The following is a 25,818-nucleotide window of genomic DNA, read 5'->3' on the forward strand; positions in this document are numbered from 1 at the left end:
CTTTGTCTTCCTTCTCTCTCTCTTCCTACATCCCTCTCTCTCCCTTTCCCTTCCTGTCTCCTTGCCCTTCCTTCCTCTCTCCTCCTCTTCTCCTTCCTCTTCACCTCCCTTCTCTCCCAAACCCTGCCACTGTCTCCATTGTCTTGCTCCTCAACTCCCTTCCTCTTCCCTGCTCCATCAATGGTCTTCCTATCATGAAGACAGAATTGGGATATTTACTGATGATTAAACAATGTTCAATTCTGTTCTCAGCTGCATATTGGAGAACTGTCTGGTAACCCATGAGTTATATGTCAGGTCTGAGGTGTAAAACTGTATATAGTATATCAGGTGTGGTCTTACTAATGCTCCATGCAGTTGTGTTTCATCAGTTAACCAATCCTCCATCCATGCTAATATACTGTATATTGGATAGAGAGGGGTGTTGTCTTCAGCTGTTAAATTGGGCAGAGCAATAGATGGAATTTAATCCTGATGAGTGCATTTTGGGAGGTCTAATAAGGGTAGGGCATACACTGTGAATGGCATGGCCTTGGGGAGCATTGATCAACAGAGGGACCTTGGTGTACATGTCCATAGATTCTTAAAGGTGGTGAAAAGGCTTGGAGGGTGCTTGCCTTTATGCATTCGTGCACATCTTATAAGAGCATGGAAGTCATGTTAAAACTTTACAAATCATTGGTCATCTGGAGTACTGTGTACACTGGAGACGGTGCAGAAGAGATTCACCAGAATGTTGCCTGGGATGGAATATTTCAGTTATGAGGAGAGACTGGATAAGTTGGGTTTGTTTTCTTTGGAGCAGACGGGACTGAGAGGGGACCTGATAGAGGTGCACGAAATTATGATAGGAGGAAACTTTTTCTCATTGCAGAGGGTCTATAACCAGAGGGCATAGGTTTCTGGTACAGGCTAACAAGTTTCCAAGGAATTAGAGGGAGGTTTTTTTTTGCCCAGAAGGTCGTTGGAATCTGGAATGCACTGCCTGAGTTTATGATTCAGGAAATCTCATGGCAATTGAGAAGTATTTGGATCGGCACTTGAATTGCCAAGGTCTAGAAGGCTATGGAAGAAGTGTGGTAAATGGGATTAGTATAGATGGCTACTTGATGGTTTCTGTGCTGTATAACTCTGTGACTCTATTAGTCTTCACCCCATGAACCTTGATCTTTGCAGCAATATTTAGTGGACTACCTGAATGAATGCCTTTTGGAAATCCAAGCGCACTGCATTAACTGGTTCCCTGCTGATTACATTCTAATAGCACCCAAGTAAACCTGTTTACTCCATTTTCCTTTCATAAAGTCATTCTGACTTTTACCTAACCACATTATTTCTCTCTTAGAACCCAAGGATGAAAGTCATCAGATCTGGGATATCTGTTAATCCTTCAGACCCCCTCGTTTGCAAAGTACCTTTTCACCAGTGATAGACATTGTCTCATGTTCCACCTTCACTTTTGCTTTTGGTTACCACAAATTTCGGTCTGCTTTTGGATTTTCTACTCCAAAGACAGAACACAAAGTATTTGCTTAACCTTTACCATCTACCTACTCCCCATTATTAATTCCTCTATCTCAGCTTCTGTGCGACCAATATTTACTTTGCTACTCTCTGTGCCTTCTAATATACTTGTAGAAGTTTGTACAACCTGATTTGTTTTTCCAATTGTCTCACATCTGTTTTCTCCTACTTTACCAATATTTTCCCAATCCTTAAGCCTGCTACAGTTCTTTGCAACTTCATAAGCCTTTCATCTTATTTCATCTGGTGGCACATTAGCACAGCTATTACAGCTACTGCCTCACAGCTTCAGTGATCTGGTACCGAACTGACATCTAGTGCTGTCTATGTGGAGCTTGCACATTATCCCAGTGACTGCATGGCTTTCTCTTTGGTGCTACTTCCTCCCACATCCCAAAGATATGCAGGTTGGTAGATGACTTGGCTGGAACTTGTCCCCTGTGTGTAGGTGAGTGATAGAATTGGTGTGGGAGTTGAGGTTGATAGGAATGTGAGAATAGATTACTAGGAAAAGTAATGGGGGAATTAGCTTGCTTTGTGAGCCAGCATTGATGGGGCTAATGGCCTCCTTCAGTGTCATAAGGGAATATGGAACTTCTGAGGTTAATCACAGATTGGTTTGTGAAAATTGGGAAATATTTCCTTGAATTTCTGCCACTGCTTAGTTACCATCATGCATGTCAATCTAATTTCTTAAATCACCTTAGCCAACTTGCTGCTCATGTCTATGTAATTATTTACATTTGAGCCTCTCATTTTGGACATCAGCTGGAAAGATAAGGAAAGCTAAACAAATTCCCCTCCAAGTCACACCACTCTAAATTGGAAATATCATCTATTCTTCATTGTTGCTGGGTCCAATTCACAAAACGCTCCACTGAACTGCACTGTGGGAATACATTCAATACACAGACTGCAGGAATTCAAACAGACACTTTAGGGAAAATTAAGAATGTGTTATAAGTGCTTGATTTGACTTAAGTCATCAATATCCTTCATACAAGGGGCAGGGACTACAAGATTTTAGAGAGCTTTAGGACCATAGCATTATAAAACTCAGAAATAGGCCCTCTTGTGCTAAACAGCAAGGACTAATCCTAAACTAATCCCATTTTATTCTCCTCCATTCCCATCAACTACTCCCATTTTCTACCACTTACCTACACACTGGGAACAATTTACAGTGGTCAATTTACCTATCAACATGCACGTCTTTTCAATAAGGGAGGAAACTGGAGCACATGGGCAAAACTCACATGGTTATATGAGGAATGTGCAAACTCTTTGTGTCATCAGCAAATTTAGCAATAACACCTTTGGTGCCTTTGTTCAAGTCAGCTATACAAATTAAAAAATCTGAGGTCCCAGCACTGATCCCTGAGGCACATCACTTGTTAGAACTTGCCAAGCAGAGAAAGGTCAATTTATGCTTCATCTCTGCATTCTGTTAGTCAGCCAATCACGCCAATATGTTACTTCCTGAACCATGAGCTTTTATTTTCCACAATAATCTTCGACGCAGGACCTTATCAAAAGCCTTCAGGAAATCTGTTTACAGCACATCTGCCAGTTCCCCTTTATCCACAGAGGATTTTACTTCAAAGAATTCCAATAAATTGGTCAAACCTGATTTCCCTTTCACTGAACCATGTTGACATTGTCTGATTATCTTGAATTTTTATGCCATAATTTTTCTGCAGTGAGCCTATTTGGAGAGAAAGGAACAAATGATAAGTGAGAGGCTTATAAGAGTGTGATATCAAGAGTCCAGAAGCAGCATGTTCCTGTTAGGGTGAAGGGTCAACCTGGGAAGTTCAGGGAACCTTGGGTGATGAGAGATATTGAGGGTCTGGTCAAAAGAAGGAAGCATACATAGTGTTTAGGAGGTCAGGATGAGTGGATCCCTTGAGGACTATAAAAAGATTAAGAATAATCTTAAGAGGGAAATCAGGAGGGCAAAGAGAGGGTATGAGATCAATCTGGCACGTAAGGTTAAGGAAAATCCCAAGAGGTTCTATAGCTATATAAAGAGTACAAGGATGGCTAGGGAGAGAGGAGGTCCCCTTAGAGATCTGCAGGGCTGCCCATGTCTTGAGCCACAGGAGATGGGTGGGATTTTTAACAGATGTTTCTCCACTTTGTTTACTGAGGAGAAAATCGTGGTTGTTCAAGAGATAAGGGTAAGAAGTGGAGAACATTTGTAATACCAGGGAGGAGATATTTGCAGCCTTACAGTGCATTAAGGTGGATAAATCCCCAGGGCCTAGCCGAGTGCATCCTAGGACTTTGTGGGTGACTATGGGAGAAATTATAGAGGCCCTTGTGGAGACTTTTGATTCATCGTTAGCCACTGGTGAAGTTCCCAAAGACTGGAAGGTGGCTAATACTGTTCCATTGTTTAAAAAAGGTAGCAAGGACAAGCCAGGGAACTATAGGCTGGTCAGCTTGATGTCAGTATTGGAGAAGTTATTGGCGGGAATTCTGAGGGACAGAACCTACCAGCATTTAGATAGAGTCTGATTAGAAGGAGTCAGCATGGCTTTGTGTGTGGAAATTTGTGCTCAATGAACCTTTAGATGTTTTTTGAAGAGGTAATCAAAAAGGTGGATGAGGGTGGGGCAGTGGATATTGTCTATTTGGACTTTGCTAAAGGCCTTCGACAAGGTCCCATATGGTAGGCTGGTCTGGAAGGTTAGGTCCCATGGAATCCAGGGAGAGCTAGTCAGGTGGATTCAAAATTGGCTCAGAGGTACGAAGCAGAGGGTGGTGGTTGAAGTTTGTTTCTCAGAATGGAGGCCGGTAACTAGTGGTGTGCCAGAGGGGTTGGTGTTGGGACTCTTGTTATTTGTTATTTATATAAATGATTTGGATGTGAATGCACAAGGCTTGATCAGCAAGTTTGCAGATGACATGAAATTAGGAGGTGTTGTTGACAGTGAAGAAGGTTATCATAGATTACAGGGGGATCTTGGTCAGTTAGGGAAATAAACTGAGGAGTGGCAAATGGATTTCAATACAGATAAGTGTGAGGTGATGCATTTTGGAAAGTCAAATCAGCATAGGACTCATCCAATAAATGGTAGGGCACGATGGAGTGTAATGGAACAGAGGGACCCAGGAGTGAAAGTGCATAGTTAATTGAAAGCAGTGCCATAGGTAGACAGGGTGGTGAAAAAGGCATTTAGCACGCTGGCCTTCATCAGTCAGGGCATTGAGTATAGGAGTTGGGACATTATGTTGCATTTGTATAAGTCATTGGTGAGGAGTATTGTGTACTTGGCGTATTCTGTACAGTTTTGGTCACCCTGTTATAGGAAAGATGCGGTTAAACTGGAAAGAGTGCAGAAAAGATTTAGAATCAGGATCAGATTTATTATCACTGACATATGTCATGTTTTGTGGCAGCAGTACAGTGCAAGGTATAAAGATATAAAAATTACTATAAGTTACAAAAATAAATACCGCAGAAGAGGAGTAACAAGGTAGTATTCATGGGTTCATGGACCACTCAGAAATCTAATGGAGAGGGGAAGAAGCTGTTCCTGAAACATTGAGTGTGAGTCTTCAGGCTCCTGTACCTCCTCTCTGATGGTAGTAACGTGAAGAGGACATGTCCTGAGTGATGAGGGTCCTTAATGATGGGTGCTGCCTTCTTGAGGCCCCGCCTCTTGAAGATGTCCTTGATGGTGGGGAGGGTTGTGCCCATGATGGAGCTGGCTGAGCCTACAACCCTCTGCAACCTCTTTCAATCCTGCACATTGGAGCCCCCATACCAGGTGGTGATGCAACCAGCCAGAATTCTCTCCACTGTACATCTGTAGAAATTTGCAAGAGTCTTTGGTGACGTACCAAATCTCCTCAAACTCCTAATGAAGTAGAACCATTGGTGTGCCTTCTTTGTGATTGCATCAATGTGTTGGGCCCAAGATAGATCCTCTGAGATGTTGATGCCCAGGAGCTTGAAGCTGCTCACCCTTTCCACTGCTGACACCTCGATGAGGACTGGTGTGTGTTCTCCCGACTTCCCCTTCCTGAAGTCCATAATCAATTCCTTGGTCTTGCTGATGTTGAGTGCAAGGTTGTTGTTGCGATACCACTCAATCACCCAATCTATCTCACTCCTGTACGCCTCTTCATCACCATCTGAGATTCTGCCAACAATAGTGGTGTCATTGGCGAATTTATAGATGACATTTGAGCTGTGCCTAGCCACACAGACATGAGTATAAAGACAGTCGAGCAGTGGGCTAAGCACGCATCCTTGAGGTGCACCTGTGTTGATTGTCAGCGAGGAGGAGATGTTACTACCGCTCCACACTGACTGTGGACTCCCGATAAGGAAGTCGAGGATCCAGTTGCAGAGGGAAGTACAGAGGCCCAGGTGTTGAAGCTTGGTTATTAGTACTAAGGGGATGATGGTGTTGAACGCTGAGCTGTAATAGATAAACAGCAGCCTGACATATGTTTTGCTGTTTATGAGGATATTGCCAGGACTAGAGGGCCTGAGTTATAGGGAGAGGTGGGCCAGGCCAGGTCTTTATTCCTTGGAGCATAGGAAAGTGAGGGGTGATCTTATAGAAGTTTAAGAATCATGAGAGGCATAGATAAGGTGGATGGTAGCAGTCTTTTTCCCAGGGTAGGGGAGTCCAAAATTAGGGGGCATTGATTTAGGGTGAGAGGGGAAAGATTTAAAAGGTTTTTACGCAGAGGGTGGTGAGTATATGGAACGAGCTGCCAGGGGAAGTGGCTGAAGCAGGTACAACAGTGTCATTTAAGAAGCACTTGGATAGGTACATGCAGGGGCGGGGCTTAAATGGATATGGACCGAACACAGGAACTTGGGACTAGTTGGGTGAGCACCATGGTTGGCATAGACTCATTGGGCTGAAGGGTCTGTATCTGTGCTGTATTGCTCTATGATTCTATAATGTGTTTACTAATAACTTCTAATATCTTTGCTATGACAGATGTTATTCTGCCTGGCTTGTAGCTTCCTGCATTCTGTCTCTTCCCCTTTTTGAATAAAGAAGGAGCATTCATCATTTGCAGTCTAAGGGAGCCTTCCACGAATCTAGGGAATTCTGAATAATAAAAGACAATGCATCAATTATTGTAGCAGCTACTTTTATAATCATTGGATGAAGTATATCAAGATTGGTGACTTGTCAGCCCACAGATCCAACAATTTTCTCAAAACTACTTCCTCAGTGATTCTAATTTTCCCAAGTTCCTCCCAATTCCTGACTTCCAGCTATGTCTGAGATCTTATTTCCATCTTCTGTAGTGAAGAAGAATACAAACTACCTGTAAAATCCATCCACAATCTCCTCGTTTTCCATCATTATTTCCCCAGACACACATTCTTGAATGATACAATGGAGAAGCTTCATATCTGAAACTCTCCTGACAGTTTTGATAGGACCTGCAAAGCGACACCCACAGCTTCATTAACTCTTGAATATGACAAAGTTTTTAAGTGTTTCTGAATGTTGGAGATACTGTACAAATTAACTAACTAAGAATTTTATATTCGTTAAACATTTTAAAAGTAATAAAATCAACTGAAATGTTCAAAATATTCAAAAATAATTAATAAAAACAAGAAAAGCATTTTTGTTTGAAAAAGGAACTTGCCTTCTCTCCTTTTTCCCGGTAGACTTACAGTTCCAGTGAGATAAAGGAATCTGCATCAGACCTAATCTTGCATGAGTGCTGAGGGATCTTGACAAAGCACAGCCTCATTATTTCAAAGCATGTTGAAAATATAACAACTAATGCTGCATAATTTTGGGATATGTGTGTTTGTCTATGTATAACAAGGTGCCCCAGACTTTCCTACATTTAAATGTCTAAATGGCAACAGCTTCCTTTCGAACCATCGCCATTTACCAACAAAGTCCAGGCCAAATTATTTCACATGCAACAAAAAGACAGTGTATGATTTCATGAACAACAGAAGAAGGAAGAGTGGTGTTTGATGGTTGGGGTTGAAGTAGGGGTAATTAACTGCTACATTAAACCAACTTTAGAATTTGATAGATGTTCTTGAAACACAAATTAACCATGACAATTTTAGAACTACCATTTTTCACATGTCTGTCAGTCAGTTTAACAATTGTTATTCCCTTCGTCCCACATCATCACTGCATAGCTGTAGTGGCACTACAGTCATGTCACTAAGTTTAAATATTCATTCTGCATTAGATGAAAGAAACCATCACTTGCACTTGTAAAACAATTACTCCATCAAGACCTTATTCTATTAATTTGTCATCAAACTGTAGCTGTATCAGAAATAAAAACAAAAAAAATTGCTGGAAGCGCTCAGCAGGTCTAGCAGCATCTGTGGAAGGAGAAACAGTTAAAGTTTCAGGTTGAAGACCTTGTGTCAGAACTGACATATTGAGTAGCACATAATCATAGCTGCTGAGGCTGTACAATGTCTGAAAAAATGCAGTATTTAAGCTCCTTGACAAATAATGTATTTAATTAAAGTGATAAAAGTCTAATTTATGGCACTATTAAGAAAAAGAAATGCATCCAGTGTCATTAATGTTCAAAATAAGAGAAATTGCCTTTCAAAGAGCTAAGATGTGTGATGCCCAAAACTGCTTTGAATGCCGCTTAGTGCATATCCACTTCTAAACTGGCAACTCTCAATTTTTAAGATGTTAACTTCTTCAAAAGAGACATGTATTCAACATAAAATATTCTATTTCAGAAATCATATGGTACAACATTGTTGTAAGTGTATTGGATACTGTCACTACATGTAATTTGCTGTTAGACATGCATGTACATAAAATGGGAGAATGGTGAATGGAAATCTGATATTCAGAGTATGCTGAAAAGTTAACAACTGCCTAAGTTTTACCAGCACATTCCATCTGCCTTTGTTGCCAATGCCATGGTGTGGATGGGAATTTTTGAACACAATTTGTTTTGGCCTTGTATTTGGCGGTATCCATCCAGTGGAAGTTGGAAAAAACAAGTTCTCATCTCTGTAGTGATGATAATTCAATTTTAAGACGGAATTTGCATTCAAAATATTTAACTACTTTCACCACATGGCATTTAATACCAGCAAATTATCTTTGAAGTTTACTCATTGTTATGCAGGTAAATGTGATGGTCAGTTTCCTGTGAAGGCAAAGGCAGTTGCCAGTTTTCACAAAGCAAAGTCTCAAAACATAAATCTGTGAAAGAAATATTTTTTAAAAACATTGACTATAAAAGTAGTAGTTCCGATGTCCATTTCCACAAAGAAATCGAGTCATTTGTGGCGAAGAAGAAATAGTCCATAAGTTCTGTTTCTCAACAAATTGCAGAACAGGTTATCCAATATTAACCTGAAGAATAGAAGAACAAAATCACTTTCCCTGTGAGCTTCTCTATTATAATTAACGGCAAGTCATCAAGTATCTGCAACCACAATGCAAGTTAATCTTTTTGCTGGAATTTTAGGCTGATAATTCACATCAGTGCATCCTACTGATGATGTGATATATGGCCTGGATAGGAAACTTAAACTTGGAGGCCAGTAAGCAAATGAACAAAATAGTGGGAAGAGGTATAGACATTTAAGAGTGGAAGTTTAAGGCCTTGACAGCTGTAGGAATGGTCACCAGTTGGGTACAGTTAAATTATCAAGAGGCCAGAGGTGGAAAAGTGTTGACCTTGCTTCTGGTTAAATGACTGCAGAAGGTTATAATAATATGGAAATGTAGGGCCATGGAGAGAGAAAAAGAATGAAAGCTGGAGGGCACCTGGAACTGCTAACTTATGAAATATTATTTGTGCAGCAATGAAATGGATGTCTATCTGATTAAGCAAGAACTGGGCAGGGAAGTGTCTGGGCCAAGAGAATAAATATCAGCCTAAGTCCTTAGAGGGGACTTCAATTATAAATCAACCTTGATGAGCTGAATGCCCTTTCTCATCTTTTATTTCTTACACTGCTCTGGCACTCAAGCATCACCAGCAGTTTAAGAATATTCCTTCTTCGATTTTTAGTCACGAAATATCTGGAGACCAAGGCTGTATTATTTTGAAGTACTTGGCAAACAGGATCAATCGGACTATTGACCATTTTGACAATCTTGGCATCTGGTTGTAAATTCCTTGCTTGCTCACCACTTAATGCCAGTGAACTTTTACTTTACAAATACACTAATGCAATTATGCATGAAGTTTAAAGGTCATTTCAGTGCCAGGAGTCTTGACACTCTCCCTTCCTTCAGACATTAGCTTCTTCAACTTTGCTTCTGGTTGTTAGCATAATGCAGGGACTTTGCCTCTGGCAGCACTGTTAGCAAAATATCGCTGCTATTTGAGCCTTTTCTTTGGGTCTGGCTTCTTTACCTTCATCATATATGACCAGAAGAATTCAACTTTTATTTATGTTCCAAAAGCATGCAAGAAACATCAGAGGGAACCGTTCAATTCCTGGCATCTTGATTCATGCCTCAGAAAACCTGCAACCAGTGGCTGAGAGTCCAATAGGGCATCTTTAAATGGGTGGTTAGGTGCCTTACATAGGGCAGATGGAAGGATAATAAAAAAAATGCAAATTAAAGCCCCACACCAATTGTAAGAAGGCAAGAAAAATTATATGAGGCGTGGATGGAGAATGGCTGTCCTATTTCGCCAAGAGTTGACTGGCTTAACTGATGATCTTCAAGGCACCATTGGATTCTTTACAAAAGGGTGAGCTCCTTAAATTATTTTGCTGGACTTGGAGGAGCAAGGATGCTTCCCAGCTCTGCATATAGTGTTCCATTGTCACCCTGGCCTTATTCTTGACATCAGTCTGATGATATTGCAAAGTTAAATGTACAGACTGAAGTCTAGGAAGTACTTTTTTGATGAAAATACTCCCCTATATTTTCCTATTGGAATCCTGTGTACTTATTTACAGATCATATTTTTGTTTAAGTTCTTACGTTTCTCAAATAGTCTCTGCTGGGTTACTCCCCGTATTTATATGGAGGATATCTATTGCCTAATGGTGTTACACCACTGACTCCAGTAAAGATAATAACTTCAGTCTGCTCTAACATCTAATCCAGAGTCACTGAGTCCCAGCTAAATATGTTGTTGGATGAGAATGTTACAGAGAGTAGAATGACTTATCTGAGATGGTGTACCTGTTGCGCAGGAGAAACAAAGAAGGAAATTTTAGAGGAGCAATGATCAAAATAGTGTGAACAAAATAGAGAGCAGTGAAGTAAAGTATTGGTTCTGGTACTGGAGTAGTAGTCCAGGCACCTGCAAAAGAAGAAATACCAAAATGGACAGCACACCAAGGAAGCATGAATATTTGGGAGGTGGTACAAAGTAATTGCAATAATTATTTGGATAGGCTGTAAAAACTGAGGTTGATCTCTGTAGAAAAGTGGAGGAGGCTGAGCACATTTTAGAGAAGTGTTCAAAGGTTTTGGAAGACTAATTAAGGAAAAATTATTTCAAGTCACTGAAGGTGACGGATATACGGTAACTGGTAAAAGTACACGGGGACAACATTTTATAATGCAACAAGTGGATAGAATATGGAATGCTGGATTCAGATTTATTAGTGACCTGCACAAGGGAATTAAATAAATATTTGAAGAAGGATGGGGTAAGGGTGGGAGAGTGGGATTAACTACTATATTCTTTGAAGGGGAGTAAACCAACTTGGCTGAGTGACCTCCCTCAGGGCTCTGTAATGTTTTGAATTGCTGTTTCTAGAGCCAAAAATGTTTTAATGGAAAGAGGTCAACTCATAGTCAGAGGAATACCTATAAAGGAAGACAATTTTAACACAAGCAAAAAACGAGCTGCTGGAGAACTCAGCAGGTCAGACAGCAATTGTGGAGGGAAATAGACAGTCGACATATCGGGTTGAGACCCTTTATCTGGACTGGGCCAGATGAAGAGTCTCAAACTGAAACATTGAAACATTGAAACCCTCCATAGATACTGCCTGACCTGCTGAGTTCCTCCAGCAGTTTGTTTTTTGCTCCAGATTCCAGCACTTGCAGCCTCTTGTGTCTCAATTTTAATACAATATGAGTTGGATGAAACTTATTTGAAGAAATAGTCGGGGAGATGTGGAAGCTGCTGAGAGAAGCTGAAATTTCAGAAGCAATAGCATTTCATTACCACTGAAATGAACGTTTTACAACATAATCTTAGCAGCATGAATGATAGCAGAAGAGCCTGAGTGGCAGAAACGTAGCTGATTATTGATCAGTGCAGATGACTTTGCGGACATCTTTGTTAACGAAAAGCTTTTGCTTTTATGTGATTTTTGAGCAGTACTTAGGAAGGTGTCTGGGTCTGTTTTATGGGTATACTTTTAGGCAATTTAGTTTGACATATACAGACACCCATCACTGTTGCTTAATCTTCCCAAATCAGAGGCCACACATATCTGCTAGGACTTCATCCCTGGCTGACAACATTAAACCCAAAGCAAATTAATTCAAAATTTAACAGGTAAAGTACAATCCTCTAACTCTACCACATTGTGAGCATCATGCAACAAACCAAATTGTTTCTGTTTAATTGTTATGGAGGGGTTACTCTCTTCTCTGGGCCAATTATGAAGAGGCAAGTTATTTAGAAGCAGATGGTACTGAAAACCATTCTGCTGCATGTCCAGCAGGGATCTGTTTGTTTGTCAGTTACTTGGCATGTGGAATTCCCTGGAACACCAGTGGGTATTATTTAAGCTTCCAGTTCCCCTAGGGCAGTTATCAATGGAACTAGAGAATAACTGCCGTTTAAGATATTGGATCAGTGGGCTGCTGTTAGGTATTCCTTGGTGGTCAAGGAATCAACAAGCATGTCCCCTTCAGAAACATGGAAGTTGTCCCATGCTGTTTTTTGGGGCATCAAAATAACACTGTGGGCCCAGGCAGAGTTATCCAAGTCTTGGTTGATACAGGACTTGGTAAAAGTTTGTATAATTCTTGTTCATTTGTTTTTGAACTTGGTTGTCATTTCTTACTAGTGAATAGTTTACCAAGTTACTTCAGAATGCATTGAGTTTGCATTTACATCTGGCTTAGACAAAGTAGAGACTTTAGGCTACTTTCTTCAAAAGAATGGTAGAGAGTCAACTGAGTCATTTCCTGTTTCCAGAACACACAATGCTACAACTACTCCATTCAGTTTACAGCCACCCATAGTAGAGATTGAATCAAAATCTCCAAGCTACTTGACTTCCAAACTACTTGGGGTTAATGTAACCCAACTCCATAAGCTGAGCCATTGCCCATCTGTCAGGAAATTGACGGAGAACTCATGGCTAGTTGCAAATTCTGCAGTTGCAAATTCTGACACCAGGCAGTTTTCTTGATTGGTGCCCTCCACTCCACTCTGAGTTCACTTCCTTCGGTCTAAAAGTGTTATTGTGGTATGAGGAGAGAAGCCATTTGGGATTCATGGTGATAAGTGATCACCAGCAGCTTATCATTTTAATTTGGAACCAAGAGAAGTCGTCTTACTCCTTGTTGCTCCACATTAAAGAAGTATTTTTTTAAACATACTTTTATTGGGATGCCACCAGTGACTCCTTTAGCTGACAAATATTCATGGTAATCCTGAACACAGTGGGATCAATGCCTTCAGTGCAAACTAATTTATGACTTGAGTCTTCAAGCAGGCATTAGTCCCTTTATTAGCTATTCAACAGGCTTAATAGCTGCTAGGTAGCAACAAGGAGAGTCGTTACGAAGTTTAGAGCTTTACAGAAAGTTGACCCCTTATCATGGAATGAGGGTGGGATAGAATGATTGAGGAAAGGCTGTATAAGCTGGGTTCATTTTCCTTGGAGCAGAGGCGGCTGAGGGATGACCCAAAGAGCATAGATAGGGTGGACAGTGAAAAGCATTTCCCCATAACGGGGACATCTAAAATCTGTTTCTCGAGAACATAGGCCTAAGGCGAGGAGCAACTGGGTTAAAGGAACTCTAAGGAACATTTTCAGACAGAAGAAGAACTATAGAACCATAGAACAATATGGCTCAATACAGGCCCTTTGGCCCACCATGTTGTGCTGCCCTTCAAACCACACCTAAGACTATCTAACCCCTTCCTCCCACATATCCCTCTATCTTAAATTCCTCCATATGCTTATCTAACAATCTCGTGAATTTGTCCAATGTATCAGCCTCCACCACCACCCCAGGCAGCGCAATCCATGCACCAACCACTCTCTGGGTGAAAAACCTCCCTCTGACATCACCCTTGAACTTCCCACCCAATACCTTAAAGCCATGTCCTCTTATCTTGACCATTGGCACCCTGGGAAAGAGGCACTGGCTGTCCACTCTATCTATTCCTCTCAATATCTTGTATACCTCTATCATGTCTCCCCTCATCCTCCTTCTCTCCAATGAGAACAGCCCTAGCTCCTTTAATCTTTCCCCATAATCCATACTCTCCAATCCAGGCAGCATCCTGGTAAATCTCCTCTGCACCCTTTCCAACGCTTCCACATCCTTCCTATAATGAGGCGACCAGAACTGGACACAGTACTCCAAGTGTCGTCTAACCAGAGTTTTGTAAAGCTGCATCATCACTTCGCAGCTCTTAAACTCAATCCCCCGACTTATGAAAGCTAACATTCCATAAGCTTTCTTAACTACCCTATCCACCTGTGAGGCAACTTTCAGTGATCTGTGGATATGAACCCCCAGATGCCTCTGCTCCTCTACACTGTCCAGAATCCTGCCGTTTACCTTGTACTCCGCCTTGGAGTTTGTCCTTCCAAAGTGTACCACCTCACACTTCTCTGGATTGAACTCCATCTGCCACTTCTCAGCCCAGCTCTGCATCCTATCAATATCCCTCTGCAAGCTTCTACAGCCCTCCACACTATCCACAACACCACCGATCTTTGTGTCATCTGCAAACTTGCTAACCCAGCCTTCTACCCCCTCATCTAATTCGTTAATAAATATCACAAAAAGCAGAGGTCCCAGAACTGATCCCTGCGGGACACCACTAGTCACAGCCCTCCAATCTGAATTCACTCCCTCCACCACAACCCTCTGCTTTCTACAGGTTAGCCAATTTTGAATCCACACAGCCAAGCTTCCCCGGATCCCTTGGCCTCCGACCTTCCGAAGAAGCCTACCATTGTGGAACCTTGTCAAACGCCTTACTAAAATCCATGTAGACCACATCCACTGCACTACCCTCATCAATCTTCCTGGTCACCTCCTCAAAGAACCCTATCAGGCTTGTGAGGCAAGATCTTCCCTTCACAAAACCATGCTGGCTGTCCCTAATCAGTCCATGTTTCTCCAAGTGCTTATAGATCCTATCTCTTAGAATTCTTTCCAATGGCTTACCCACCACAGATGTAAGGCTCACCAGTCTGTAATTCCCTGGACTATCCCTACTACCTTTTTTGAATAAGTGGACAACATTCGCCACCCTCCAATCCTCCGGTACCATCCCCGTGGACAACGAGGACTCAAAGATCCTAACCAACGGTTCAGCAATCTCCTCCCTCGCCTCACAAGGCAGCCTGGGGAATATTCCGTCAGGCTCCGGGGACTTATCTGTCCTAATATTTTCTAACAACTCCATCACATCCTCTCTCCTAATATCTACATACTCCAGAACATTACCCTCACCTACACTGTTCTCAGCATCATCAAGACCCCTCTCCTTGGTGAATACTGAAGAGAAATATTCATTGAGAACCTCACCCACTTCCACAGCTTCCAGGCACATCCTCCCACCTTTGTCTTTAATCGGACCTACCTTTACTCTAGCCATCCGTCTGCTCTTTACGTACAAGAAAAAAGCCTTGGGATTCTCCTTAACCCTGCTTGCCAAAGCCTTTTCATGTCCCCTTCTTGCTCTCCTCAGCCCTTTCTTAAGCTCCTTCCTTGCTACTCTATATTCCTCATGGGCCCTGTCAGATCCTTACTGCTCACACCTTGTGTATGCTGCCTTCTTCCTCCTAACTAGTTGTTCCACCTCTCTCTTCACCCATGGTTCCTTCACCCTACCATTCCTTCTTTGCCTCACCGGGACAAATTTATCCCTAACATCCTGCAAAAGATACCTGAACATCGACCACATCTCCATAGTACATTTCCCTTCAAAAATGTCACCCCAATTTACCCTCCCAAGTTCTTGCCTTATAGCCTCATAATTCACCTTCCCCCAATTAAATATCTTCCCGTCCTCTTTGCTCCTATCCCTGTCCATGACAATTCTAAAGGTTATGGAGCAATGGTCACTGCCCCCCAAATGCACACCCACCGAAAGATCTGTCACCTGACCCGGTTCATTACCTAAAACTAGATCTAATATGGCATTCCGCCTTAGTCGGCCTGTCAACATATTGTGTCAGGAATCCATCCTGGACACACTTAACAAACTGCGCCCCATCTAAACCCTTGGCACTAAGTAGGTGCCAATCAATATTTGGATAGTTGAAGTCTCCCATTATAATAACCCTGTTATTTTTGCATCTCTCCAAAAACTGCCTCCCAATCTGCTCCTCAGTATCCCTACTGCTACTGGGGGGCCTATAGAATACTCCCAGAAGGGTAACTGCCCCTTTCTTATTCCTAACTTCCACCCATATTGACTCTGGAGAGGATCCTTCTGCATTATCTACCCTTTCTACAGCTGTAACTGTGTCCCGGACCAGTATCGCCACCCCTCCTCCTCTTTTCGCCCCCTCCCCATCCCTTTTAAAACACTGAAAAACAGGAATATTCAATATCCACTCCTGCCCCGATGTCAACCATGTCTCTGTAATAGCCACAATATCATAGTCCCATGTACTTATCTAAGCTCTCAGTTCATCTCCCTTATTCCTGATGCTTCTTGCATTCAAGTACATGCACTTCAGCCCATCTACCTTACTACTTTTATAGCCTGTACTCTGCCTCTCCATCCCCAAAACCTCTCTACCTGTCAGATCTGACTTTTCCCCATCCCCTTCTTCCTCTGACCTACTCCTTTGGTTCCCTTCCCCCTCGCAATCTAGTTTAAACCCTCCTGAACCACCCTAACAAACCTGGCCACAAGGATATTGGCCCCCCTCAAGTTTGGGTGTAACCCGTCCTCTCTGTAGAGGTCCCACCTTTCACAGAAGAGATCCCAATGATGCAAAAATCTAAAACCCTCCCTCCTGCACCAACTTCTCAGCCACGCATTTATCTGCCATCTCCTCCTATTCCTGCCTTCACTATCGCATGTGGCACTGGCAGCAATCCCGAGATCGCTACCCTCGAGGTCCTGTCCTTCAGCCTTCTGCCTAGCTCGCTAAACTCCCTCTTCAGGACCTCATCCCTCTTCCCACCTATGTCGTTGGTACCAACATGAACCACGACCTCTGGCTGTTCTCCCTCCCGCTCTAGAATCCTGTGGACCTGATCAGTGACATCCCGGACCCTGGCACCTGGGAGGCAACATACCATCCAGGATTCATGCTCACTGCCACAGAACCTCCTATCTGTTTCCCTGACTATCGAGCCCCCTATCACTACCGCCTTCCTCTTCTCCCTTCCCTTCTGAGCAGCAGGACCGGTCCCAGTGCCACAGAGCTGGCTACTGCTGCTAGGCCCTGCCAGGTCATCACCCTCAACAGTCTCCAAAGCGGAAAACCTGTTATTGAGGGGAACAGCCTCCGAGATCCTCTGCTCTATCTGACTGTTTGTTTTCTTTTTCCTTTTCCCTCCCCTGATAGTCACCATTCTATCTACCTCCTGGACTCCAGAAGTACCTGCTCTAAGCGGGGTGACCATCTCCTGATGAACAGAATCTACAAAACTCTCCCCCTCCCTGATGCTCTGCAGTGTTTGAAGCTGCAACTCCAGCTCATCGATTTTGAGCCGAAGTTCCTCCAGCCTCAAGCACTTACTGCAGATGTGGCCATCGTGGACCGCAGCAAGGTCCACGAGTTCCCACATCAAGCAGCTGCAGCACACCACCATGTCCTCCATCTGAACTAATACCTCGTTTTTTCCTAGTTTTTCTACTTAAGTATTTATCACAGATAACAGGTAACCTTACCTTTGCCTACCTACCAGCTACTCACCTGCCTCACCCCTTTATGCCGAAGCCCCTTGAGCCAAAGCCCAGAACACTCTGCTCCCACTCACTCCGCTGCCCACTCTGACGTTGCCCACTGTATAGGCCGTTTGCTTTTTAAACTGCCCGCGTCGCGCCTGCACAGTCCAGCCCCCACTCGACCACTAAAATCTTTTAAAACACTTATAAAAATACTAACCCTGGTAAATTATAACCCTATTAAAAACTAAGCCTTATACTTAGTTTAGTTAGCATACTTATACTTAGAAGGTTGCAATCCACATGACATTTCCTTCCAAGGTGATTGGGATGGATACTCTAATGACATATAAAGAGTATCTGGATCAGGATAGATGGGGAACTTAATGGTCAGTGAGGACATTGTGGGTGAAAGGGATGTATGACTCAATGACTATTTCACCCTCTTGATGTCCACTGGAAAAGTCAGGCAAGATAAAAACAGAAACTGCTAGAAACACTCATGAATTCAGAGAGCATCTGTGGAAAGAGGAACAGAGTTAATGCTTCCAGAATTGCCTTTTTATAATTTAGATTTCCAGCATCTGCAGGTTTTGATTTTCAGACAGGTTAATGTTAATTTGTTGGTATGTTACTGAACTGGTACCGAACTGGTAATCCAGATAATTAAAAAAAACACAATTTAGGTGGTTGAATTTAATGTTTTTCTAAATGTGGTATCAATAAATGTGACCAGGTAGCTATCAGGTTGTTGTAAAATAACTGATAGTTTCAGCTATGTCCATGTAGAGGTCCAGCCCAGAAATGAATTCAGTCCTAGACTAATGAGGTTAACATCGAAATGACTAAACATGACACTGGATTGAATCTGAAAACTGCTCAAAGAAATTTGGTCCAATCAGACTTCTCAGCATGACCTTCCCTGATGGACAATAAGTGCCATCTTTTTGGATAAGTCCCATACTGCCAAGAACTATTATTAATTATGTATTATATATCTGATTGTCTTAAGTGCCTGTGTTTGGAGTGGGATTCATTCCATATTGTTTTATGATAGATTTTGTGTCCAATCTCTTGATGATTTGGCAACATCTTCATTGAAAATCACAGCTCTGATCAAAAGATGACTATTTTTATTGTACTAAACTTGTACTAAACTATCATTCTGTTGTTTTAGTTGTGTTTCTTCTTGAAATTATTGTATTTTAAAGCCCAAAAAACCAGCATTGAATTATCAGGAGTTTGCCAATAACCTTGAGGTGATAAATGTACTTCTCTGTTTTTCTATTTCCCAACTTCCTACACTCATCTTAGTGCCCCCACCCACCTGGCTTTGTTACTTCCTTTTATTTGGATTCAGATTTTCAGATTCAGGTCTGCACCTGAACCCAAAGTCTGAGTGATCCTGAATTCTAGTGCAGTGATAAAGTTCACAAAATCACAGAATCCTAGTGCACTTTTATCCTCACACCCCTCCATCCTTTTACTCCTTTTAGAACGGTGCCCTCTGGCTTTATTGTCTCTTCTCGTTCTTCCTTCCAAAATGTAATAGTTCACATTGCTCAGCATTAAGTTTCATCTGCTGCCTATCTGTCCATTCCTCCTCCTGCCTACATCTCCTTGAGGTCTATTATCCTTCTCACATTTCATTGTGCGCTCAGTTTTGTGTCATTTACAAATTTGGAAATTGTGCCTTCTGCACCAAAGTGTACATCATTACTATATGCGGCATTAAGAAAAGCAGGGATCCTGGTACCATATCTAGGGTACTCCATCATACACTTCTCTGCAGATGGGCAAACAACCTTCAATGTCTATTCCCTGTTTCCTATTACTTAACTAGTTTTCTATCCATGCTGCTCCTTCCCCTTTTATTCCATCACCTCTATCCCGATAACAAACCTATTATGTGGCATGTTATCAAACGTCCTTTGGAAATCCATGTAAACCACATCAAATGCATTTTCCTCATTGACTCATGACTGCTGACTCTGCACAATTATTGATTCCATAACTCATCCCATCGCTGAGGTTAAACTGACTGACCTATGGCTACTAGGTTTATCTCTACACCCCTCATCTCTTTCAAGACTGTCAAATTATCCCAACGTGCAGAGGTATAGGCCAATGTACCATCAATGGTAATCCAACTCTTTGCTGCAGATTGGACAAAACTTTTCACAGCAGAGGTAGTTGTATGTTTTTTCTTAGATACATCACTTTAGGTAAAGAAGCCTGTAAGATGTTGAGCTCCTTTTCCTGAAACTAATTTGGTCTGTACACATCCTTGATGGTTCATTTGATGGATTGTAAATATCCCTACATGTTGGGATAATATGACAGCTCCTGAAGTGGGTGAGCCAATCTGGCATTATATGTTGCTAGCTATAATAATAGCTGGCCTGCTGTTTCCTTAAAGGCACTCTGTCATTTGCTAAAATGTTATTCAGAACACATAACTGGGTTTATAAATTGAAGGATTTGCAATTCAGTAGAACTGATGCCTAGAAAGAATCATTTCAGAAGCAGCTGGTGGTAGTGATTGAGTGGATGTATGTACTTTCTTAATGGATGAGCCAGGATGAAGTAATCTGTATTCGGAGTGTGACTCAGACCATTTCAAGAACTAAATCTCCTCTCAAGAAACTTTCTGTCCTCCAAAGAAAGCCTGGCTTTATCGCACACCTTGCAATCGAAGATCGTGGCCTGGAAAATTCAGGCTTGGGCTTTGTGCAGGGAAGAGGTCAGGATTTAGAATGTTTGGGAGAAGGTATCGCCGGGTATGATTGGTGGCCTGGAGATGGGTAACCTAGGTGATTGGGAATTCTACTTCCCATTTCTACACTGACATGGCTGTCCACGGCCTCCTCCACTGCAAGTCAAGGCTAAACACAAATTAGAGGAAGAGCACCTTATATTCCATCTGGGTAGTCTCCAACCTGGTGGCATGAACATTGAATTCTCAAACTTCTGGTAACCACTCCCCCTTTGTCCCTTTTCCCTTTCCTCCTGATCCACCTTGTCCCCATCACCCTATCTCTTTCCCCTCCCCCACCCTCTACATTTGCCCATCACCCACATACTCCTTCGACTGGTTCCCCTCCCCACCTCCCTCCCTTTATTCCTATCAGATTCCATCATCTTCAGTCCTTTTTCACTTCCACCTATCACATCCCCGTTTCTGACATGGTTCCCACTCTCCCTGCTCCCTCATCTGCCTATCACCCTCCTCAATTGGATCCACCTATCACCTACCAGCTCTTACTCCACCCCTTCCCTCCACCTGTTTTATTCTATCTCCCCTTTGTCGTTCAGTAAAGATGAAGGGTTTCAACCCGAAACCTCGACAGTCCATTTCCCTCCATAGATGCTGCCTGACCCGTTGAGTTCCTCCAGTGCTTTGTATGTTGCTTCATATCGTTTGCCCCACTTATTCGGTAAAAGCATGCTGTTTTCAGTAGCTGTGTTTGCTACCTGTGGGGAAAGAAACATTTCCTTACCTGGTGGTTGCTAAGCAGCAGGTATTTTCAGCAGGCTTTACTTCAACTGACTCACCATTTTAAAATTTAGCCTCTCTGTTTTAGCCTTTTTCCTTGTATTCTTCTCAGCGGTCTCCATTTTATGCCTGACAAATTTTCTCCTTCATCCATATTCTTACAGTTTATTTGTGATGTGCAATTGTTTTGTAAATATTTCCACAAGTTTTTCCTCCACCTTGTGTCTGGATATTTATTCCACATATTAATCACACTTTACGTGAAGATGCATTTACTGCTAACTGATCTATTCTAACTTGAAGTTGTATACAATCATTCTCAGCCCACAGTTGAATTTAGATCTATTTACCGTTAATTATTTTCATATCCTTAGCAAGCTAACATAACTGAATAAGACCATTCTACCAATGCCTCCTTTATAAGCTCCATTTTTGTTTAATAACTTAGACTTGTGACACCTGGGATCAAAGTGTGGCTCTTCACTGCACTGCATCAGTGACCATAACATAATAAATGTGCAGTCTGATTTGAGCAAACTATAGTTTGATCATTACTAACTTAGATTCTTCTGTTTTGCCATGAGGCTCAACATCTCATTGGCAGTGTTGATTGCTGCTCTACATTGGGTGAATAATGTTGAGTCTACTCAGACTCCTAAGCCTCGTACAGCTTCATCTTTATCTAAATGTGTAGGGAGGAAGCACATTGGCTCTTTTTTCCTACTGTGTGCATCAACCTACAATGGCCTGAATTAAATTTAATCTACTTTAGATCTGCCCAATTGCATAAGTCATCCAATTGTTTCTGTATTTTTTGAGATGTCTCTCCTTATTCCATTATCCTGCCTTGTGTTGTGCCATTGACAAATATGACCACCTTACATTGACATTGTAAACTCAGGTCACTTACGTACCTAAGGCACGTCACTGAGTGCTTATTCCACTTTGACATAAATCTTCTAATGAGCTTCTTAACCTTTAGCCTGACTCTTCGTATTTCTAAGATTGTCCTAGTTCCCCACAGCTATTTAGTTAATTAATAAAATTTTCTGTGGAACTTTGCCAAGAGTCTTTTGGAAGCTGAGGTAAATCATTTCAAAGGGCTTGCCACAGTCCACTGGGGTCTCTCCCCATGAAAGGTATCAAGGTCATTGGTCAGTCAGGATATCCTCTTTATAAACCATGATATGTTGCTACTTACAGGATATCATCGAGCTTATCTTGGAATTCATTATGTGGGATATTATTTTTCTCATTACCTCAGATCCCTAGTATTAAAGAATACCAAAGGAAGGCATATTGTGCTCTCTATATTAAACCAATCCAGTTAGTCTCATTCCTCCGTTTTCTCCCACAGCATAGCAGTTTTCCTTTGCAAGGACTTATCCAGTTCTCTTTTGAAAGTTGTCATAGTATCTGCTTCCATGCATTTCAGATCAGAGAAAAATCACTGTGTAACAAAAAAAATCTTGTCATCTTCCTTTGATTCTTTTACCATATCTTCAGGATAATCACTATTTTAAGCTTGGACAAAAATAATTGGTGTATCATATACACTCTTGAAATAAATGTGTCTCTTCGTATTTCTCACCTTATGTATTTAGTCAATTAACTGCAGGCTTTTGCTTTGTCAGTGCAGGTCATTAAGAAGTAATTAATGATGTGGACAGAACAACAAAAAACCACTTTAGATCATTTGCAGTGGAAACTGACTTGTTAATTACTAGGATAGAATTTAGTTCTGCAGAAATAAATCAGGAATAGAAGCATCTCAGATAAAAATTTATCTCCAAGCATGAGCATCACCTTCAATATGCCTTTTAAAATCAAAACATTACCACAATTAGTTCTGAGAAACTTTCAGTTCCCTCAATGGTGACATCACTTAAAGGCTTTCTCTTTTCATTCCTATTCAATTGGAGGAAATACTAGGCCCCGGCGATCTAATTCCAAATCAAGAAATAGAAGTATTAAGGAAATAAGGTTTTTATAGTTAGTTACGACTATTTAAAAGGTTAAACTTTATGAAAGGCCCTGTTAATTGTATTGCTCTATAATTGGACTTTGCTTTAATCAGTCTTATTTGGAGGAATAGCATGCACACGTAAAACTAAAGAATGGAAAGGGTGAGAGCAGAGATTCCATGACCCCATATGCAATAGTAGAAATGCAAAGCGGTAGAACCCCTGCACCTCTCAATGCGCATCAAGAGACTCAACCACATTAAAGGAATAAATCTCAGAGGAGGCCCTGAGCAGCAGCAGGCCCTAGTGCTGACAAACGCTGTCACGTAGTGAGGAGAGTAGAACAAACCTGGTGAAACAGTAGATATTGCGGGCAGATTTCCCAGCATATGCTTGCTCTGCTGCAGAACTCCAGAAGGAGTCCCATGCCAGTGTGCTGAACTGCCGACATTTCCCCACAACATCTAGGACAATGAGATGAGTTGACTTCTATACTTGATGACGTTTGTTGAGGAAGGTCTGTGGGTTAATTCACAAGGGGAAGAGGTTCCTTCTGTTCAGCAAATAAGGCCACCAGATATGTCACATCCATCCATGCCACCAGAAAGAGGCATATGGGTCTCAGTTTAATTTCTCCCTCAAGAGAACAACCAATATATTTTATAACAGCAGTAACGACATTTTACAATAACAACATTTAAAAGACATTTAGGCAGGTACATGGATAGGAAAGGTTTGGAAGGATGTGGGCCATACACATGCAAATGAGACTAGCTTAGATGGGTAACTTGTTTGGCATGGACAAGTTGGGCCAAAGGGTCTGTTTCTGTGCTGTATTACTCTATGACTCTATATCTATAGTGCAGCAATCCCTCCAGATCATGCCAAAATATCTTTTAGGATCTTATATCAACATAAAAGATCCCAAAGAAAACTTTTAATAGCAGGGAAGTTATGCGTCTTTTACTGTTTAGGACAGCTTGATTTTATACAGTTTGTACAGTCATAGAGCTTGGAAAACAGGCCCTTCAGCCCAACCTATCCATGCTATCCAAGTTGCCTAACTGAACTAGTTCCATTTGCATGTGTTTGGCCCATTTCCCTCTAAACCTTTCCTAAATATGTACTTGTCTGAACGTCTTTACAATGTTGTAATTGTATTTGCCCCCAGTGCATTCTCTGACAAATCATTCCATATATGGACCAGCATTAATTGCCAAGTCATAATTACCCTCCCCCTCCCCCACCTTCTTATTCTGGCTTCTGCCCTCTTCCCTTCCAGTCCTGATGAAGGGTCTCGGTCCAAAACGTTGACTGTTTATTTCCCTTCATGGATGCTGCCTGACTTGCTGAGCTCCTCCAGCATGTTTTGTGTAGTCTCCATTACTGATACACTTTCTTTGCTCTAGATTTATTTAATTAACAGAATTTAATTCCCCAGCTGCTGTCTTGGGTTTTAAACTCCTGCCTCTGGATTACTAGCTACCTAATCCCTACACTACCAGACCCTTTGATAAGAGACTGGAAGGACAAGTTCCAAAAGAATTCTGAAATGTCATATTGAGATTCATATGGTTCGTTTTGTTTGTTTGGGTGGCACCTTTTCAAGTGATGCTCTTGACTATGGCATTAAGTATTCTCCTTCCCCTATTTTACAGAGCCTGGCATGCGCAGACAAGTTACATTCATTCAGCGACCCCAAAACACAGCTGTCCTGGAAGGAAGAGATGGGGTTATGGAGTGTTGTGTTTCTGGATTTCCAGCACCGACAATCACATGGAAAAAAGGGGATGAGATTGTTCAGATCAGGTAATTGAGTCCATTATGTTTGTTTCCCAGCCCCCAGCTCAACAAATCAATGAAAACCATTGGAATCTGTACGAAAAAGATGAAATTACATGGCTACTTCGTACTTCACAATTTAGTAATTCTCTTCCCACAATGTAAAGAATAAAGGATGACCTTAGTTTGGTTTCGATGTATATAGTTCACTATTCATTACACCACCTCTTTTGGCTGTTCATTATTTCCTCATAGCCAGAGTTGCTACAGCATGGATTCAAATGTTGAAAATTTCAAACTGGCCCATTGATACACACGGTACCATTTCTCAGAGCCTCTCTGTGCAGCAGGCAGCCAACTATAATTACATTTGTGCAACATTTATCCTTGTTACTGCTTCTACCCAGCTGCATCCCTTGAGATGCTGCCGCAAGTGCACAGAATAAGCGAATTCCAATGACAATCACGAAACATAGATTGGATCAATTGCAAAACAAAGAATGGAAATCTGTTGCCACAACCGTGGAGTATGAGACAAGTAAAATAGACTGGTTGAGGATTCATCCCAATGGATGTAACATTTGGCTATTTTAAGACCTTTTAATCATAAATCAGCATTCTTTGAAATGGTGATTCAAATGATATTGCATAGCTGGAGGTGACTCCACTGGTCTCCTTGCCATTTATTTGGTGCAAGCATGAAAGCAATATATGATCTAATTAAATAACATTTGACAAAGATGCAGCATACAAACAGACTAATTTGACCATTCTTATTGTATTCACTCCAAGGGATGTAACTTTCATGTAGAGTATTTTCTGTACAATTCATTGAGCTAAAGCATATTGCTATGGAAAACCTTCCATTAACTAAGGTATGGCATTGCCAGCATGTTGTATTTCTGGCTCTGAAACTCATATGTTTAGCATTACATGTTGGGGTGCATTTCAAGGTATTAGGTGATCAGCTGTAGATGAGAATTACTCAGGATAAAAATAAGATAAATGTAAAATATTACATAG

At 41.6% G+C, this 25,818-nt stretch overlaps 1 protein-coding gene across 1 annotated transcript in view; it reads left to right on the plus strand.

The window, feature by feature from the left end:
* The window catches only part of dcc (DCC netrin 1 receptor), a 703,166-nt gene that overhangs the window by 223,667 nt on the left and 453,681 nt on the right, over window positions 1–25,818 (plus strand). Inside the window, exon 5 of the mRNA XM_052034012.1 lies at window positions 24,672–24,822. Coding sequence (XP_051889972.1) covers window positions 24,672–24,822 — 151 coding nt within the window. The remainder of the gene's footprint in view (window positions 1–24,671; window positions 24,823–25,818) is intronic.

Source organism: Pristis pectinata, chromosome 2 (genome assembly GCF_009764475.1).
Source record: "Pristis pectinata isolate sPriPec2 chromosome 2, sPriPec2.1.pri, whole genome shotgun sequence".
Lineage (NCBI taxonomy): Eukaryota > Metazoa > Chordata > Chondrichthyes > Rhinopristiformes > Pristidae > Pristis > Pristis pectinata.